Here is a 21,615-nt window from a genome sequence, read left to right as displayed (position 1 = left end):
ACCACGGGGACAAGGTAGAGAACTGACTTGAGGGGTATAGGTGACTCGCAGACGCCATCTGCTGGTTAGTTAGAGAAAGTGTACATCATCAAACTGTGTTCCTGAAAAATTAGATTGGTTTATTTTTTTTTTACAACTTGAAAGACCCCTATCAAGCAAAGCAAATGCCAAGAGGCCAAAAACAACAGAAAATCTTAATGCATATGATAACACCAGACGATATGGAGAATCCAACTCCAAACACACAAATCAAGATCTCAGAAGAGACTCAGTACTTGGCAGAATTAATCAAAGAACTACAATCGAGGAATGAAAACATGGCAAAGGATTTAAAGGACATCAAGAAGACCATGGCCCGGGATATAAGCTACATAAAGAAGACCTTAGAAGAGCATAAAGAAGACATTGCAAGAGTAAATAAAAAAACAGAAGATCTTATGGAAATAAAAGAAACTGTTTGGCCAAATTAAAAAGACTCTGGATACTCATAATACAAGATTAGAGGAAGGTGAACAATGTCTCAGTGTCCTAGAAGTCCACAGAACAGAAAAAGAAAGAATGGAGAAAAAAATCGAAAAAATCGAAACAGCTCTCAGGGATACGATAGATATAAAATAAAACATCCAAACTTAAGACTCATTGGCGTCCCAGAAGGGGAAGAGAAGGGTAAAGGTCTAGAAAGAGTATTCAAAGAAATTGTTGGGGAAAACTTCCCCAACCTTCTACACAATATAAATACACAAAGCATAAATGCTCAGCGAACTCCAAACAGAATAAAACCAAATAAACCCACTCCGAGACATATTCTGATCAGACTCTCAAATACTGAAGAAAAGGGGCAAGTTCTGAAAGCAGTAAGAGAAAAGCAATTCACCACATACAAAGGAAACAACATAAGCCTAAGTTGTGACTACTCAGCAGCCACCATGGAGGTGAGAAGGCAGTGGCATGACATATTTAAAATTCTCAGAGAAAAATTTCCAACCAAGAATACTTTATCCAGCAAAACTCTCCTTCAAATTTGAGGGAGAGCTTAAATTTTTCACAGACAAACAAATGCTGAGAGAGTTTGCCAATAAAAGACCTGCCCTACTTCAGATTCTAAAGGGAGCCCTACCAACAGAGAAACAAAGAAAGGAAAAAGAGATAAAGAGAATTTTAACCAACATATATAGTACCTTACATCCCAAATCACCAGGACACTCATTTTTCTCTAGTGATCACGGATCTTTCTCCAGGAGGGACCATAAGCTGGGACATAAAACAAGCCTCAAGAAATTTAAAAAAAAAAATTTGAATATACTCAAAGCACATTCTCTGACCACAATGGAATACAAATAGAAGTCAATAATTTTTGAACTGTAACTCCACTATGTACTTCCTACATGATATAAAATACACAAACTCTAATGACAAATCAGTGGTTTTGAACTCAACGTAAAGTATGTAATTTTAGACAACTATATAAAGGTGGGGGAATGGAGAAGTATAGGAACATAGTTTATGTGTCCTATTGAAATGAAGGTGGTATCAAAGAAAAACAAGATTGTTATGGATTTAAGAGGTTAATTTTAAGCCCCACAGTAAACACAAAGAAATTATCAGAGAATATAAACATAGAGATGAAAAGTAGAGTTTGGGTTAAGAGAAATGGGGGAAGGGGCAATGGGGAGTTAAGAAATGAGTGTAGGGTTGCTGTTTGAGGTGAAGGGAAATTTCTGGTAATGGATGGTGGGAAAGAGCATTACAACATTCTAAATGTGATTAATCCCACTAATGGAAGGCTAGGGAGGGGGTGGAATGGGAAGATTTAGGCTGGAAATAAGTTTCCACAACTGAAAAAAAAAAAAAGACAGTCTAAATAGATGACAACTGAATGACAACGGTGAACCTGGATGGGATTGGAGGATGGAGGACAGGAGGCTCAAACGGACACAGTTGAGACATAAGGAAAAGGAAATATAGAATGTAAGCTTTGTATCATTGTTGAATCTCTTGTACTTCTTAGCTGCGCTTAATGGGATTGCATAAAAGAATGTTCTTATTCATGGGAACTGTATATGTGAATTATAGTGTTTGTTCAAGGGTGTGTGCAGCTAGCTCTCATATGGTCAGAAGACAGAGCAATAGATGATGGATGATAGGGAGGGAGGGAGGGAAAGAAATAGCGACGTGACAGCATGTTAAAGTTGGTGGATTGGGCTACTGGGGGAGGGGGGTCAGGGTATGATGGAATTCTGTGTATGGGGTTAGTATTGTTTTTGCAACAGTTCCTATACCTTTGAATTTATTTCAGAATAAAAAAAAAATCAATGTCAAAATAAACAGAGGGAAACAAGTGCTGGAGAAGATGTGAGAGAGGGCTGAACCTATTCACTGTTGGTGGGGAAGCAGAATGGTGCAGCCCATGTGGAGGGCTGCATGGTGGTTCCACAAGAACCTAAGTATGTGGTCACCATAAGGTCCTGCAACCTCATCATTGGGTATAAACTTGGAAGACCCAAGAGCAGGGATACGAATGGAGGTCTGCACACTGGTGTTTATGCAGACAGTGTTCACAATTTGCAATGGATGGAGGTAGCCTAAGGGTACAATGACTGAGGAACAGAATGGTGAACTGTGGTGTATGCATACAATAGAATACTGCGCAGCTGCAAGAAGGAATGATGTTGTGAGGCATCCAACTAAGTGAACGGATCTTGAGGACAGCATTTTGAGTGAAATAAACCAGAACTAAAAAGATAAACATTAAAATACGTCACTGATATGGACTAACTGTAATTACTCCATAACTGAGAACTGAATCTTAGAGCACAGGTTATCAGGAGAAGGTTTACTGTAAAGGTCCCTAGATTGTAAGCCCTTACAGCAGTCACATCTATTCCTGAATTGTAATGGTTATCTCCAAATTTTGAGATGCTGAGCTCTTTGTGTATAACCTGGTCGGTCCCTGGAACAAAATCAGACTAAAGGGTAAAGGATGATATTCACTGTGTTTTAAAACTTCAATTTCTGTGTGAGGATATGTTTATTTGGTGCAAAATCTATATTTTCTATAGCACACTAAATAATTTAATTTTTACAGTCAGTGTATTCAAACACCATAATTACATGGAACTCTGAAAAGAAAGCGAGATCTGGTTGGTTTTTACAGGTTTAGTGTGAAACCCTGATACACCCCAAAGTAATCTGGACAGAGAATAAAAATGTACTTGCAAAGCTCCCCTGAGGGACTGGGAAAAAATCTGGAAATATTAAACTTCCCCACCTGGGGAACTACTGATATTCTCACAAGCATTGGGGACTACCAATTTAGAAGACCAAGCCCTGGATCTCGGGGCTTGCTCTTATGAAGCTTATTACTGCAAAGGAGAGGCTAGCCTACTTATAAATGTACCTAAGAGTCTCCCTCAGAGAACCTCTTTTGTTGCTCAAATGTGCCCTCTCTCTCTAAGCCCACTCAGCAGGTAAATGCACTGCCCTCCCCCAACGTGGGCCTTGACTCCCAGGGGTGTAAATCTCCCTGGCAACCTGGGATATGACTCCTGGGGATGAGCCTAGACCTGATATCATAGGATTGAGAAAGACTTCTTGATAAAAAAAGGGAAAGAGAAATGAAACAAAATAGATTCAGTGGCTGAAAGATTTCAAATGGAGTCGAGAGGTCATTCTGGAGGTTATTCTTATACAATATATAGATATCCCTCTAGTTTTTAGTGTATTGGAATAGCTAGAAGGAAATACCCAAAATTGTTGAACTGCAACCCAGTGTAGCCTTGATTCTTAAAGACGACTGTATAACTACATAGCTTACATGGTGTGACTGTGTGATTGGGAAAACCTTGTGGCTCACACTCCCTTTATCCAGTGTATGGAAAGATGAGTAGAAAAATGGGGACAAAAACTAAGTGAACAATAGGGGGTGGGGGGATGGAATGTTTTCAGTGTTCTTTACTTGTATTTTTTTGAGTAAAGAAAATGTTCATAAATTGATTTTGGTGATGAATGCACAACTCTATCATGGTACTATGAACAACTGATTGTACACTGGATAACTGTAAGGTGTGCTGGTTTCGATATATTATGTCCCCCAAAATGCCATTATCTTCAATGCAATCTTGTGGGAGCAGACATATTACTGTTGATTAGACTGGAATCCTTTGAGTGAGTGTTTTCATGGTGATGCAACTCAATCAAATCTGAGTGAAATGTTTGATTGGACAATTTCCATGCAGGTGTTACCCCACCAGTTCAGGGTGGGTGTTAATTGGATCACTGGAGTCGAATACAGGAATTCACAGACACAGGGACTCAGGGCAGCTAAGAGTGACATTTTGAAGAGTAGCTGCAGCCTAGAGAGGAATGTCCTGGGAGAAAACCATTCTGAAACCAGAACTTGGAGCAGGTGCCAGCCAAGTGCCTTCCCAGAGGTTTTCCGGACGCCACTGGCCATCCTTCAGTGAAGATACCTGATTGTTGCTGATTTACCTTGGACACTTTACGGCCTTAAGACTGTAACCGTGTAACCAAATAACCCCCCCTTTATAAAAGCCAATCCATTTCTGGTATTTTGCATTCTGGCAGCATTAGCATACTGGAACATAGGTTATGTGAATGTATCTTAATAAAACTGAACTGAAGAAAAAAATCAATGTCAAGGGAGGGCAGTGATGGCAACATGGAGCTAGTCAATGCTGGGGATCCTGGAAGCCTAATGTGGACAGTATACTTTTAAAGGCTTTTGAAAGGAGAGATTGTCAGGGACATAGAAACATATTTACACTTGACAGTGGCTACAAGACTCCAAGGAGCCTAGAATTCTGCATATTCTTAGATCCTCTGGCTCTAGCTGGGACTATCAACTACTCTTTAGCTAGTCTCCAACATAATAGATAGGAGAAGCCATCAATCCTTACATATTCTGCTTGCCTCTGTCTGATAGATTCTGTTTTTTTGGGAAGATGACAAACTGACCAATGTTCAAAGCCAATCCCAGTGATTCTTATTCCTTTTTTTTTTTTTTTTTTGGAATAGTGAATCAAAAATTTAAAACAACTGTCATGTATTTGCCTCCAAATACTTACATGTTTGCAAGCAGTGAACAACTCTAAATATTTATCATAATTTCCCATCCTCTGGATAAAGACTTCTCTAGGGCACCCCTCTGCAACACATCTAGTATCAGGATTTTAAAATTTTTGGAGTTAGACATGACTAGTTAAGAAACAGTTGGCCTTTTAGCATAAAGCAAAATATCAAGCTACCTCTCTACTACAAGAATGGAAAATTCCATGTATGTAATTGTACATCTGCTTCTTCAAGTGTGTGTATGGAAAGTGGGGAGGTATTTCTCCCTAATCAGTAACTTATATAAATGTGAACTCTGGTGTAGAGGAATGCAGACAACCATAGTTACCTAAGGCCTGCCACTTGACTCACTTAATTTGCTTAAAACCATTTATAGAGAGGAGGAGAGACAAGTAAGATTTTACTTCTTCCTCTGGCTTTGCTTAAAATCTAAAGCAGAGAAGAATGAAAGAGATGATATGGATAGTAGCTTCCAGAAGTAGTGTTGCTACTTTAATTAAGTCAAAGGCATATATATACAGGATAAAGCTGCTTTAAAATAAAACCAAGAAAAAATTTCATTCAGAAAGAACAAAAGCTTCATTAAGCCCTTTTAGCTAAAGAAAGATAAAGATCAAAAAATGATACAAAATTCCATTAATCGGAATGGCATATTCTAACCAGTTTTAAGGCAAACACCATGTCTTCTTTGGTCCCACAGCCTATATATGTTTTTTTTTAATTAAATTCAATTTTATTGAAATATATTCAGATACCGTACAATCATCCATAGTGTACAACCAACTGTTCACAGTACCATCATATAGTCATGCATTCATCACCCCAATCTATTTTTGAACATTTTCCTTATACCAGAAAGAGTCAGAATAAGTATAAAAAATAAAAGTAAAAAAGAACACCCAAACCATCCCCCCATCCCACCCTATTTTTCATTCAGTTTTTGTCCCCGTTTTTCTACTCATCCATTCATACACTAGATAAAGGGAGTGCGATCCACAAGGTTTTCATAATCACACTGTCACCCTTGTAAGCTACACTGTTATACAATCATCTTCAAGAGTCCAGGCTACTGGGTTGGAGTTTGACAGTTTCAGGTATTTACTTCTAGCTATTCCAATAAATTAAAATGAAGAGGGGTTATCTATATAGTGTGTAAGAATGTCCACCAGAGTGACCTCTCGACTCCATTTGGAATCTCTCAGCCACTGAAACTTTATTTTGTTTCATTTCGTATCCCCCTTTTGGTCAAGAAGATATTCTCAATCCCAAAATGTCTGGTCCAGATTCATCCCTTGGAGTCATATCCTGCGTTGCCAGGGAGATTTACATCCCTGGGAGTGAGGTCCCCTGTAGTGGGGAGGGCAGTGAGTTCACCTGCTGACATGGCTTAGTTGGGGGGGGGGGGCACATCTGAGCAACAAAGAGGCACTCGGGGAGACTCTTATAGGCTATACTTTTTGAACTTAAAGGTATATATTGGAATACAGACTATAAGCTTTATATCAGTGTTAAACTGTTGATAACTGTACTTAAAATGGCTATATAAGTGAATATCCTTGTTCTTAAGAAATGTGCATGAAAGCATTATGCGTTCAAGGACTACAATATATAAAACCTACTCCCAAATGTTTAGAAGATACATAGATAGATAGATAGATAGACAGACGGATGGATGGATGGATAGATTGACAGTTGGACAGAATGATACAGAATGATGTGGCAAAATGTTAAAATTGGTCAATCTGTATATCTGGAGAGGAAGGTTATATTTGAGTATTCTATGAGTTTTGTATTATTTTTGCAACCTCCTATAAGTTTGAAATTATTTCAAAATAAAAAGTTTAAGAGGAAGGGAGGGAAAAAAAAAAAAGAGTGAGGTGAGAAAGGGGTTGGTGCCCTGGAATGAGCTGGGGCTCTTTGGGTATGGTGGATACAGCACACATTACTGCTTACTTCTCCAGATGCATCAAAAAACAATTACTCTCAATTGCATCTGTGCTTCTCTGGGCTATTTTCCTTGCCTACAAATCTGTTGTAATAGTTCTGGGATACTATAATTTAAATAGTTTCTAACTGTTAGTGTATAAGAGGTAGGCCAAACAGACTAGAGAGCAGAATGGAACCAAGAATCCAAGGCGGAAGGAGATCCTTTTCCTTCTAAACTTGCACATACAGCTCATTCCTAATCATGGTTGCTCTAAGCCAATTGACTCAAAGACTTTTCTCCACATGGAACTAAAGTCATTACTTGAGGGAAGAACTTAATCCAACTCCTGAATGGCCAAGGTTTTTCACATCAGACAGTGGTTGACTTCAATAATGCATTGACTATATTTCAAAGGCTTTGTTTCCTTTAAAAAAAAAAAAATACTTAAAAGAGACCACCCCTTTGTAATGGCTATCTCCAAACTCTAAGATGCTAATCCCTGATTCGTCTCTGGAACACTGGGTATCTGTATGACACCTGAAACTCAGAGCTAGAGCTTGGCAGATATGAATGTCATTATTAGTGCATACGGCAACTGTTTAAAAAAAATAAAGAGAGAGAGACACCCCTCCTTGGGACTTTTAGGGAAAACTTCCTGTAGAACAATGGTTCTGAAATCTTGAGTCCCAGACCCTGTAAGAATCTGATTAAACCTATAGACCTTGTCCACAGAAACATGCACAAGCAACAAAGTTTTACGTCTGTCTGTGGTCCCAGGTTAAGACCTCTTAGCCTCTAGAGACTATGGAAAGAATCTATGTCAGTGGGGTAGTGGCATTCTTGGGGTCTAAAACAGAACACATCAACCTTCTTTCCTTGCCAACCAGCAGGAACACAGTGGGAGAACCAGTGAAGACAAGATTCCTCTAACAGGCAACTAAGGCTTGGGAACGTCCCTTCAGCCTGGCGGAAACTGCACTGCATTATGAGACTCTGTCTTCCCAATCTTCTTTCTTTCCCTCTCACAAGTGTCAACTTGCCTTCTGGTCTGAAGCTTTCCCAGCCTACTCTTGCTTCTTTCTCCCTACTTTCATTTTTCTGAGACATTTCCCCCAATAAAATTCTTGCACTTTAAATCTCATCTGAGGGTCTACTTCTGGGAGAACCCAAACGGACATACCTGCACGTCTGCAGTTCACAGCACTTTTAAACAGAGTCCCGAGGAAGAGACCTTGTATCTCCTAGTCCTCACTCCAATATCACACTCCAACACAGAAATTATACCTTTTAAGACAATGACTTCTTAGATTCGCCTAATGGGATGAACCCTCAGAGGCCATCAGTCCAATGATGTTCTTGTTTCACACAAGGAAAGGGTATTTTTGAGATTTCTGCCTTCAGATCTGAAACAAGACCTGCTGAGGAGAAATGCCAATAGTATGGGAGAAACTGATATGTAGGGTCAAATCAAAAAGGCAAAGGCCTTACCTTCACTAGCCTAAAAGTGTGACACTGACTCATGCTAGAAATGTCTTTCACATTTATACATCATTAAACATGGGGCTCTGCATTCATAACCAAGGTCTGAAAAGCGATGACACTATTCAACATGGAGAAGATAGAGTTAGGTAAAGTAAAAACAGCCAAAGCAAAAATCTACTCAAAAATATGAGAGACCTCCCGGTATTCACTAAAGATGCCAACCACAGTTAGTATGAGACTCAAAGTAGTTCTTAAGTATGCCAGTAGGAACTATTAAGTGTGCAAATGCTCTGTTACTTGAATGCAACAATTCCCCAATCCCAGCACCAGCTGAGGCTTTCAGTTGAAGGTGCAGGTAAGAGTTTGAAGAGAATACAAGGGACTGTGTCAAAATCCAGTCACACGGTATCTCCTGTACTAAATCATTTCTGTTCCACTTACCCTTAGAACATGCAGTATTAAAACAACTGCATCAACCTTTCTCTTAGTAGAAAGTCAAAGATCAACTTAGCATTATTTTTCAATCAGCATGGTGATAAAACATTGATATAAAATAGGACAGAGAAAAAGTCTTTTTAGAAGTCCCCCTGAAAGTCTCAGAGTAAAATAACCAAAGGCTTTGTTTTGCAAGCTCTTTCTTTGGGGTGGGGTGAGGGGGGTGGGGGAGCATCCTTTATTCTTGTTTTATGATGTTAAGCTCCTAGTGACAAAAGAGGCCAATCCCACTTAACGAGTTTACCAACACATGCAAAGCAAATCAATCTTCTAAAGCAAATCAAGTCATACTTCTATTTTAACCTAAGCATGACAAGGCAATTGAGCAGCTTTCCAAACTACCAGAGCAGCAGGTACTACCTTGCATAGGCTGCAGTTAAATCAGCACTTCATGAATCGTGCAGGCTCCTGCCCATTTAGATGATCTCTCTCTGCGCAGGATCGACAGCCTAACACAGGCTCTTGCAAGCATTAAAAATCATCACTCTGCTAACCCAACTCACTGTTCAGACGGGTCTTCTTGAATGCAGCCTTTATTACAACCTCAATGCTGCTTCCTACACTGAAGGAATACCACATTTTATGTCAGGAGTTCTTCTTTCTTGCTTTATTGTAATCAGGGGGTCTTGCAACAACCCCGATACTGTTACAAAGCACGGTGCTTTATAACAGTAAAGCTTCTGGAAAACCCAAACAAAAGACACGTCACCCGGTGACGTCAGCCTATATACAGTTCTGTGTGGTCGCAGCACATAAGCAAATCCATTCTTGTGCCGTTTCTCGGAAAAGCTTTTCAGTAAATGCACTCATGCTGCTCCAGGAGCTCTTCTCTGCAACAAGCCGCCCATCTGCCATCAACAAGTTAAGACCGAGAGAATTAACAGCTGCGGAAAGGAAAGCCTGAAGCTTTGATTAACCAGCTGAGCAGTCAGAGAAGGAAAAAATTAATAACTCCTATTCAAAACTGATTTAGGGGACCAGATCAGTCACGGTAAATGAAGCCAATGCTTTCCATAGGAATATCCTAAGGAAAAAAACGAACAACTCTCCCTGGTGGATTCAATTTTACTCGGAAAGACTGGGACACAGAAAACAGGAAACTGGTCAAAGGCTCCTGCATGTTAGAGCCTTTTACAGACTCACTGCGTTGAGTCTAAGAACCGCGACTGAATGCAGCCTCCAATGTGCTCAGAAGAATGGGTAAGTCCATGCATTTATATGTCCTGTACAGTCAGCAAGGAATCACGCTTTTAAAATGAGCCACTGGAATCACATTTTAAGAGTGAAATCATTGTCACATTTCTGGATTTTGAGCTTTAGATAAAAGCATGTACTGCTGATGACAGGGACATGTTTATCTTCTTTTAAAATGATTTAAGTTTTGTTCCAGTCATACTAACAAGGTTAGTTTTTCTGCAGCAGATGAAAAATAATTATATGCAGTGAAATCTTTTGCTATAATGTTATTTCATTTTTAAAATAGCCATATGATCTGCTGAAAAACATCCTATCTTCTTATTTCTTTAAATTATATTCTGCAGGCTTACATTTCAAGTGGCCATTAGGGGCCCCTATGCTGGCAGCAATATATGCAATGAGTATGGTGTTAAAAATGCTGCCTGCCCTGGGTATGGCGTGTCCACCCAAATGCCGCTGCGAGAAGCTGCTCTTCTACTGTGACTCTCAGGGCTTCCACTCGGTGCCAAACGCCACAGACAAGGGCTCCATGGGCCTGTCCCTGAGGCACAATCACATCGCAGAGCTCGAAAGGGATCAATTTGCCAGCTTCAGTCAACTTACCTGGCTCCACTTAGACCACAATCAAATTTCAACAATAAAAGAAGATGCTTTTCAAGGACTGTATAAACTTAAGGAATTGATCTTGAGTTCCAACAAAATATTTTACTTGCCAAACACAACTTTTACCCAACTGATCAATCTGCAAAACTTGGACCTGTCTTTTAATCAGCTGTCATCTCTGCATCCAGAGCTTTTCTATGGTCTTCGGAAGCTGCAGACCTTGCATTTAAGGTCCAACTCCCTGCGGACTATTCCAGTACGCTTGTTCTGGGACTGTCGTAGTCTCGAGTTTCTGGATTTGAGCACAAATCGTTTGCGAAGTTTGGCTCGCAATGGATTTGCAGGATTAATCAAACTGAGAGAGCTTCACTTAGAGCACAACCAGCTGACGAAGATTAATTTTGCTCATTTCCTACGGCTAAGCAGTCTGCACACGCTCTTCTTACAATGGAACAAAATTAGCAATTTGACATGTGGGATGGAGTGGACCTGGGGCACTTTAGAAAAGCTAGACCTGACTGGAAATGAAATCAAAGCCATTGATTTGACAGTGTTTGAAACGATGCCTAATCTTAAAATACTCCTCATGGATAATAACAAGTTAAGTAGCCTTGATTCCAAGATCTTAAACTCCCTGAGATCCCTCAAGACCATTGGCCTTTCTGGCAATCTGTGGGAATGCAGCCCCCAAATATGTGCTTTGGCCTCCTGGCTGGGCAGTTTCCAAGGTCGGTGGGAGCATTCCATCCTATGTCACAGCCCTGACCACACCCAAGGAGAGGATATTCTAGATGCAGTCCATGGGTTTCAGCTCTGCTGGAATTTATCAACCACTGTCACTGCCATGGCTACAACTTACAGAGATCCAACCACTGAATATACAAAAAGAATAAGCTCATCAAGTTACCATGTGGGAGACAAAGAAATCCCAACTACTGCAGGCATAGCAGTTACTACTGAGGAACATTTTCCCGAACCAGACAATGCCATCTTCACTCAGCGGGTAATTACAGGAACAATGGCTTTATTGTTTTCTTTCTTTTTTATTATTTTTATAGTGTTCATCTCCAGGAAGTGCTGCCCTCCCACTTTAAGAAGAATTAGGCAGTGCTCAATGATTCAGAACCACAGGCAGCTCCGATCCCAAACACGACTCCATATGTCAAACATGTCAGACCAAGGACCGTATAATGAATATGAACCCACCCATGAAGGACCCTTCATCATCATTAACGGTTATGGACAGTGCAAGTGTCAGCAGCTGCCATATAAAGAATGTGAAGTATAATATCTACCCATCATCAAAAATCACATCAGATAAGTAACCTATTTTACATAGTAGGGGCTAAATACATATCTAATTTTTACCAATGGTGACATTAAGCCTAATTTTCCAAAACAAGTGGAGACTTAGTTTTTGAAGTGTTGAAGTATTTTTAATTTTTTAACAAAACCATATTTTAAGTGTTAAATGAGGCAATGCTCACATTAATTTGCACTCCTGTTGAAAAGTCTTAAAATGCTCACTTCAAAATAAGACTGTAATTATCTATGTAATTATATACTATCATGTGTAAACATTTACACTAAGGTCTCCATATGCTATTTTTTCTACTGAAAGCAGTTTGTTAAGAAGCTACCAGTTAGAAAAAGATAGGGATCAATACTTGTTTGATCTTTGCTCTCCATCCCACATACCACAAATGGCTTGCTGCTTAAAAGGAAACTTAGCAAAGCTCTCTTGTATGATAATTTGTTATTAACTCAAATCTATAATCTACTGCCAGTATAGGAGGTAAAATTTCATCTCTGCTGAAGACTGGTAAATATTAAACACTCTTCCAGAGTTTTTTGCCTAGATATTATCAAAGTTCCCATCATGAAATCAGAACCCTTTATGTAATTCTAATAAGCTGAGTGACTTTAATGTATTTAACCAATGACTCCAAGTGACTGTGAAAAGGTCTCATTACAATGAATCAATACTAAATAATTACACTGATTTCTTATCATACATCTCTAGTTTGACTTATAATATACATGTTGGTTTTTGCGGCATTTAGACAATTATTTTAAACTAGCACTAACTGCCATTTTGCGAATTAATTTACTAAAGCCTATATTTACATTTAAATATGAAAAAATTATTTAAGAGAAGAAAAAGGATTGTCAATTTAACAATCCTATAACATGTTTCCTCCAGCTTGAAAGCACACACACATAGTCATGATCAAAGATGCCTTGACAAACGGATTTAAACCTTTCTTCTGCCTTTTCCTGATCTTCAAACCTCAGAGAGTCAAATCAGAAATAACTGGCTAGAAACAGGCATAACACTGATTCTTGTTAGATTATAAAGGAACCATGAAAAAAATCGCTTCCATAAATTATTACACACTAAACTTGGACCTTTTAATAAAGATACACATTCACACTGTAAGGGTGAAGGGAACAACGTATTGCTGAGGTGAACCTTCCGATGGGTGAAACACTGCACGTGCCTATGCAGCCACAGAACAGGAACTTGAAGGCGACTGGAGAGGAGGGGAAAGGAGGAAAGGAAATATTTTGAAAATCTGACTCTTGCAGAAGCAGGCTAACTGAAGTTAAAAGGCAGCTAAGAGGGAGGCAAATGGGTAACTGTATACAATCTGAATCAAACAGGACAAGGCCCCAGGATTTGTGGCTGGGAGTTTTCCAATAGGGTTAATACAAGCATTCCATAATTCACAAATGATAATGGTGCCACATTTTTCATGAAGAACCACAAGTGTTTATTTTCTTCAATTAGGATTTCTATGGAGAAATTATGACGTATTTGGGATTTAGCTACAAGTTACAAATTCACCCTTACAATTTTTCCATAAATAAGATTCTATGTATGTAGTAGCAAAAAACTGTGAAATCAGAACATACACTTGATTTTTAGATGAGCATTTTTACAACCACATTATTTGAAGGGAAAAAAAAGCATAAATCATTATAGAAAACCACTACCACATCCACAAAAAAAGTTGTTTTTCTCCTTCACATGACTATTAACAATATTCGTCATTCAAGGCATATTTTCTTCCCAGGACTGAATCAAAAGCATTTTAAGATTACAGTTTAAGCCATAGGATTTAATCATATCTTTTTTCTTCTTTAATATTGAGAGTAGTGTCTATGTTTCAAAGAAAATGTATCTCAGTAAAAAAGCAAATAAGATACACATTATGGTTAAAATGTACTCTAAACTTTTTAAGGTTGGTAGATTACTTTGGCAAAGTCTCAGCCTAGCTGAGTGCAGCTGATCATGAGCCGCATTTCATCTCCTGTTAAACCAGACCCTGGGCTTGTCTGTGCTGATTCTACAAGATAGATCACAACTCACTGCTTCCCCACAGAGGAGCTAGATCAGAAGCTCCCTACAAATGAGAGCTTCATGAGGTACAATTTACCAATTATTTCTCAGACAACCACAGCCATTTGTCAGGGGATAGCTTGGTCACGACACAACTGTGCCCTGAGAACACAAGATTCCACCAGCCCTGAAGGATACTGGAGAAAGAGAAATTTCCATTATTTCAGCCACAACCAAAATTAATTCAAACTGTGAACAGAAGAGTGAGAAATATTGGCTGAAAATACCCACATTAAAAATAAGGTTACAGTCAATTAAAATTGACCATTAACTGGCAAAATTGTAAATGTAGATGGAAAAACTGGAAAACTGGAAAAGTAGGATGTTTAGTAACTCAGGGGAACAGCATAGTCAAGGCCACCAAGGCCCACTTTCCATTTAAAAAATTTGATTTTTGTTTTCCATCTATTTTTTGGTATTGCCCTCTGAGAAGAGTAACAGTGCCAACAGGTATTCTCTTATTCCATTTAGAGAGGAAACTTCCCTTTTTTCTTACCTATAGATGACAGGATTCATTTAATTTTGGTCTTTTTTTTTTTTTTTGCTATCAGCACAGGTTTGAAGAGGAGACTGTTAGTCATCTGAGCTCTCTTTACCAACAGGCTAGGGTGGAACAGCTCACAGCAACACTGCAGAGCTTAGTAACACAATGTTAGAGCTTTTGTTTTTTTTGACGGGTTTTATCCTCTTTCCCCACACCCATTTTTCCCCCTTTCATTTTTAAGGTTGGGGGAGATGACCCTTAACCAAGAACTAGAGAAATAATTAAATCTCTCTGGAAAAAGGAAAGCTAAAGAGGGCTACAATACTGTACCCACGTAGTAACCAAGAGCTAGTTCGGAATTGTTTATATTCCTTTCTGTAGCTTGCCTGGGATTTCAATCACCTTTCTGCAAAGAGTGGGCTGGTAATACAAATCCATATACAACTCTGAGAATACCCACTGCCAACAACTAAAAGCACGATACTAAATTTTTTAGCCAAAATTCTGCACTAACACATGTAATTTCTTAATGTGCCTAAGTTAATTTCTGTACCAATTCAATGAATGGAATTGATTGAACTTCCCAACTCCACTAATTATTAAAACCCATCTGCTTATTCCAATGCTAGTCACTAAGAGCTAGACTCCATCTTTCCAATAAAAATGAGCTCTGTGTAGCACTAAGTCTGAATCCTAAAATCCAAACCGATAAATTTTCTTAAAGCATGTTTCCTACATGCAGCTATCAGGGGGAAAGGTTATAAATGTCCTGTTCTCTCTGAAGTGTGGATATCAGTATGAAATTTTTTAAAGAATATTTTTAGCAGCTGACTTACATGATCATTTTCCTCACAGAGCAATTCAGTGATAACCCTGTCTCTGAAGTTTGTTTGGGGACATGCTTTTGCTATCTTTTTGGTTAAAGTCCTTCAGCCAGAAAAAGACAAAGATAAAGGCAATAGGGCCATCCATAGATAAATGTTTCTCTACTTAACCTGGGGCAAACTCATAGTACTTGAATAAGGCCAAAAACAAATAGAAAATGACTGTTCAATCTTTCATACTGCAAACATATAAACATATGAAAACTTCTGCTACTCTTTCAATTAACCTTTTCTTCCTCAGTGATAAAAAAAAAAAAAGAAAAAGTCTGATATGGAATGTTTGGCGAACCTTCCCATCAACACTGAGACTGGAGATTCAGAGCATACAGTCCAAACATTGTGTTCAATCACCTTCAAGGGCCATTTTTTTTTTTAGTGGGAGGTCAGCAGGTGGGTTGAGGGTGGGAAGAAAATACTATTATATAGGGGCTTTGGGGTGGGGGGGAGAAGGGTAACATAAAGTGCAGTGTACAGAAAAGTTTTGTTATTAAAATAGTGTATACTGTAAAAAGTGAATGCCTTTTTTTTTTTTAACTTTTCCTAGGTATCCTATCATTCTGACATGTGAAACTTGAAAAGCCATTGGTGAAAGATATAGAAACCTTAAATGATTAGTTATTTTGTACCATGTTCCTGTAGAATACCAAAGGTAAAAGCTGAAAAAAGGGCAGCGAAATCACCTTGTCTTCATTCAGAGAGGCAAAACTAGTTAAGAAGAAAGTGGGGGTGGGGTGGGGTGCTAAAAAGCCATCTTGCCAATAAAAAACAGCCATGCAATAAGAAGTTGTCCTGTCACAAGCCTCAGCAAGTGGACAAAATGGCTATCTGTGAAGCTCACAGGGCCCAGGGTGGGTGCTCTGCCCCTCCCCACCCATGGACTGCCACCACAGCCTGGGGAGCTTCTAAAAGGCACCCAATTGCCTGTATCTAGTAAAGAGCAATGTGCCTCTGCCTCCAGGGTCAGTTGAGGTGGATTGGTGCAATCAGGAGGTCCAGAGGTGTTGACCATGCTGGGACCACTAGAACCCACAGGTGACCCACCCCAGACACCAGCTCACTAAGTATGGACAGGGGAAAGGAAGGGAAAATTTTTAACTAGCTTCCCTTGCTTGACACAGATAAACACCCTCAGGACAATATGCTGGGTGGTGCTGGGGTCAGAAATTGCCCTGGCCTCAACAAGTTGACTGCCTGGAGTCTGCCAGACTTGCCAGGACCCTCCCTGCCCTGCAGCAGTGTCGCAGGACCAGACAGGTGGGAATAAGTAAGGTTACCCCTCTCCCCAGTGTCCAGTGATGCTGGGATTAGAAAGGCTAACAGAGAAATGGAGCTGGCATGCCTGTTATCTCAGCAGTAACTAGGGCACAGGCAGGAAGCAGAATACACAATTTTACTGTCAAACTTGTGCAGTATGCACTCGAGGGCATAGGTGATAGTGGTTTCAAATTGCACAAAAGGAACTATTTCCTACATTTCATGGAGTTAAAAAGCAGAGTTATTATTAACAAACAATTCTTCGAGCATTTTAATCTTGAGAATCCTATACAAAGTTACACCTGATTTCTTTATCAGTTATTTTAATTAATTTTGCCTGTATGCCATGGCATTCTCAGGTTCCCACTCAAATTTATAATAGATTTCTTCAAGGCCTGCTTAAAGAGATTTTTTTCTTTTTTTCTTTAAATATATCTAACCAGCTGGGTACTCAAGTCTCCCTTACAGAGGCAAAATGTACTACAAGTTTTCTTTTACAAAGAGAAAAGGGAAAGAAATCACAGCTATTCCAAACATCTCTCCTTAGTTTCATCTTCCTCCTCATTAGCCAATGTTTCGGGAAGACTCTTAGGGGACAGAACCTTGACCCTCTTTCCCCTATCTGAAGGAGATATTTAAGAGCAAGAAATCTCCAAAGGACAATGAGGAACCCTATTCTGGAAAGCCCACAAACCAAACAGCCCATCCTGTTATGCATGGAGGCTAGAGACAAAGGTTATCCACCCGTGGCCTTCAACTCGGGAATCCCTGCTGGAAATCAGCAGGAAGGCGCGCCTGGGAACAACAGCCCTGACCACAGAGGGCAAGGCCCACTCCCACCCAGAGAGAGAAGAGTCATCAGCACTCTCCTCATCCACAGAGGCTCATCCCTCACTTGGGAAACCAGATTTTAAAACTGTAGCCCCAGAGACAACTCCCAAAGTATTTTTACAATTTTCTTCAAGAGACTTTACCTAGATCCACTGGGAAGAGATGTAAGAATGTCATGGTTAAGCATTAACTTTACTGAATCGTGTTTCAAGCACAAGAACTCCATCTTTGGCCCTGGTATTTGTAACCCCCACCCCACCCCCCACCAAAAAAGTTTTACATAATCTCTAGGTTACATTTCCTGGAAATCACCAGACAAAAATTCCACAGCCACTGATATTAGCCCACCTGTTTGTTTCATTATTATAAGAGCTAAAAAAGTTCCTCTTGTGATGAACAAAAGCATTTGCCATGACCTAGCTGCCAAACACAGGGAAGGCAACAACTCAGTACCCCAAACCTCTGAAAACAAGGTATCTCTCCTTTACATATAACCTATTTCTAAGGAGTCAAGGAAACTTGGAATAATACATTCATACATACTGAATAGTTAAAATGAGGGTATAAAAAGATCAACAGCAGGGATCCTTAATACCAAGGATCCAGGATATGTATCCTCTTAAAATTATAATAAGATATTGTGTGTGAGTCCAGAGAAATTTTCACCAGATAACTCACCATAAAAAAGGGTTAGAGAGCACTGAGAGTGATGAAATAGTTATTTCACATATACACCAACGTGGCCTTGATTGTTCAGTGACCAAGGCAAAGAACAGGATCAACAGCTTTTATCTGATGAAAGGGAAAACATGGGTTTATTTGGGGAGATACTTAAGTGCAAAAATCTGTGAACTACTTGTAAAATGAAGCCAGCTGTAAGAAAAGTAAAGAAACACAATGGACAGTGTCTCGGAGGAAGTTTTAGAGAACAGGCAGGGTAAAGAACTTACACCAGCATGCTGCATGCTTTGTGGTGATCTAATATTTGAGGTGACCCAAGGCTTGGAGCCTAGGATGTCAACAGGAATGAATGTGTATCCTCCTGGAAGAGCAGCTCATGTTTCCTCCTTATCACATCCATGGGATCCAAACTAGTGTTCCAACACATATGGGACACCCAGTAAATACCTACTACATTACATTACACATCTTCTAGACTAGACGTACAGTTTGAAATTAAAAACATCTTCCACCACATCATGAAGGGACAGAAGCACACTTCATGCATTATCTCTTGTTGTGCTGATGATAATCATAAATGTTCTCCTTGGATAACAATCTTTAAGATGATAATTAAGAACTTTTCTTTTAAAAAGATGAAGCAATTACTGGTCTGGAAAGTTGTCAAATTTAACTGTCTCTTTACAATTTAAAACTCATGCTACAAGCCATTAGAAAGCAGCCTAGATTTCAAAAGGAATAAGTAACATAGTGGTTAGGAGGCCTCCTCCATACTTGGACCTGTAACCCTGGGGCAAGCCCCTTAACCTCATTGTGTCTCACACCCCTCAACCCCAAAATGGAATTAACAGCAGTAACAACCATAGGGACAGGTAAGGCATTTAAAGGCCTGAGAATAGCCTGGCACACTATAAAAGCTCAGTAAATATTTGCTATTTTTAAAAGCAATATGTGGAGAACTAGATGGTACAGATACATCAAGTAGAGAATGTAATCAACTTTAAAGAAACATTAGACCCACGTGTTGTTTCCCCAAACTCCCTACTTTCTAGACTTTCTTCCCCTATCAAGTGAATGTACAGAATTCAAAATAAAGATTGATAATTACCCAAAACTTTTATTAAGTCTCAACAGTCTGGATACACTTTTTACATCTAATATTGATATAAAACTGACCACACTATTTCACATTGAGCTCAAGTAGTCAGTTTAACAAAATATATTCTAATATTAGACATGACATTACTCTTGTTTGGCTCTATTGGTTTCATTTAGAGCAAGGCTAAATTTCTAAAAGTTTAGAATCTCTAATTCCAAAATCCCTTCTGGGTAAGGTAGTCACTTAAAATCAAGTGATGCCTCTTTTCCTTGTTCAATAAAATTATAAGACAACACATACCATCAATTACCATAAACTGACAATACTTTTCAAAAGAAACAAGAAAAAAGCTCAGATATCTCACCTTCTGACAATTGCATTTTAGAACAAAATACATGGCTGAGAATTGAAGATCATTAGTATGTTCATTTTTTGCTACCAAAAAAAAAAAAAAAATGTACTGCAAGTCTGCTACATCTAATTTAGGAAGCAGCCCATCCAATTGTAGCAGATTTGGCTCCTAGGCAGCTCTGCCTGAATTATTTTGGGGCAGGCGATGTAAAAGAATTTAAAAATGAGGAAATAAGGATAATCTGTCAGTCTAGTGCACATAGGAGGGTATACTTTGTGATAACTGGATAGTGAGCCTTCATAATTACCAAAATCTCTATTAAATATAAAACTTCCTCAGAAGTAACCTGTCTGAAATATATACATCCAATCTTATCAGAAGTTCCCAAGTTTGTGGCCCACATTTTTTAAGTAAAGAACTTATTTCTTGGCATTGTCTTTCTAAGATCATGCTTCAGTTTATCCAACAAGGAAAGCCACTTTTATCTCTTCCTCACCTGCAACTTTTCCATATTCTTTATCCTGGGCTTGCTCTCTTTCCTCATTACCCAGCACACAAACAAGCTTTTCAAATAACCTGCTTCTCCTATTGTCCCCAAATTCCAAAGAAAACCACCTTACTGAGAAGAAACAATTCTGCTATACCATATCCACTGCTGAGCACTCACCTTTCCAAAAATGCCTATATAATTTAAACATTACTTCCCAACTCCAAAATACTGAGAGCCTGCAAAGTGATCCATACAATTTGGGATATGCTGTTAGAAGCACATTCACTCATCTGAGCAGTCTTCTTAGTCTACTCTTCCCTTTTTGTAAATTCAAGTACAAAATAATATTTATTCACTTTCTCTCACTTTCAAAAGCCCAAGAATGTCAGACATTTAAAAAGTACCATTTTTGTTAATAATTAGCACTTGACTCCAGCTCTCTGACCAAATAAAATCCCCAATGCCCTTTACACCCTTAACATAGTTATTTTGCTGATTTTGTTTAGGGGTAGGGAATGTATTTTGGGGCACAGAGGACCTGTTGTGAAAATTTTGGAAAGTATGACTTGGGATAATAATAGGTAGTAATCCTTACTTCCCTCATCCATAAGCTAACATTTCATTCCAGTCTTGTCGGGATTCCATAAAACTGGCCAAAAAAATGTTGAACTTTCACATGACCATATGTCTTGCCAAGTTTCTGCTCCAAATAGGAAAAAAGACATGAACAACAGGCACTAGTAACTAACTATTCCATGTGAGGACTGCCACATGTGGTTCACACAGAGACTTTGGTCAGGAGTGACCCTGACAGTGCTACTCCAACCTCTCTACTTTCTTTGAAATTTAACAGGAAAAAAATGGCAGTGAGGAAGAAAGGAAAAAGAATCTACCATCCTCAATGCACTCCCACAGGTGAATGGGGCAGTGCCACAGTCACCACATCTCCCTCTAGTCCCCTGACAGTCCCTCAGGTCAGTGTGTGTAAAACTGCTCCCTGACACTGGATGTTGATTCCAACAACTAGAGCACATTTTATTATTGTGTTAAAACTGCCAGTCTAAGATTTATCTATCACTCTACCTGAAAACCTAACAGCAGGTGGTCAGAAATTTTCTTCTTTTTGATGCAGTATTCCTGAAGTGTCAGAAGATATAACAGTACATAAGCAATATCATCACTAGACGCCCAGCTTGTGTTCACTTACATTTAGATGTGAAATGAATCACAGATAGACTGTAAAGAACAGGATGAACTCTAAAGGTTTTATCTAAAATCTACTTGACATTCCCACCAAATATATTACCCTAAATTATAACAAATATTATTAAGCAAATATATTTTC

At 39.1% G+C, this 21,615-nt stretch overlaps 2 protein-coding genes across 5 annotated transcripts in view; one reads left to right on the top strand and one right to left on the bottom strand.

Annotated features, from left to right (window-relative positions):
- The window catches only part of CTNNA1 (catenin alpha 1), a 215,254-nt gene that overhangs the window by 84,692 nt on the left and 108,947 nt on the right, over window positions 1-21,615 (bottom strand). The gene's annotated exons all lie outside the window — the stretch shown is intronic.
- LRRTM2 (leucine rich repeat transmembrane neuronal 2) lies at window positions 9,780-16,331 on the top strand. 3 transcript variants are annotated; one of them, XM_037800820.1, is made up of 3 exons: window positions 9,780-10,192; window positions 10,534-11,795; window positions 16,108-16,331. In XM_037800820.1, exons 1-3 carry the CDS (start codon window positions 10,189-10,191, stop codon window positions 16,129-16,131), a joined length of 1,290 nt encoding a protein of 429 aa, XP_037656748.1. In that variant the 5' UTR covers window positions 9,780-10,188; the 3' UTR covers window positions 16,132-16,331. The 3 variants fall into 3 exon arrangements, with proteins under 3 accessions (XP_037656748.1, XP_037656749.1, XP_037656747.1); XM_037800821.1 differs by lacking the exon at window positions 16,108-16,331 and adding an exon at window positions 11,851-11,974 and having other exon boundaries at window positions 10,534-11,392; XM_037800819.1 differs by lacking the exon at window positions 16,108-16,331 and having other exon boundaries at window positions 10,534-15,847.

Source organism: Choloepus didactylus, chromosome 13 (assembly GCF_015220235.1).
Source record: "Choloepus didactylus isolate mChoDid1 chromosome 13, mChoDid1.pri, whole genome shotgun sequence".
Classification (NCBI taxonomy): Eukaryota; Metazoa; Chordata; class Mammalia; order Pilosa; family Megalonychidae; genus Choloepus; species Choloepus didactylus.
This window is presented reverse-complemented; position numbering and strand designations above follow the sequence as displayed.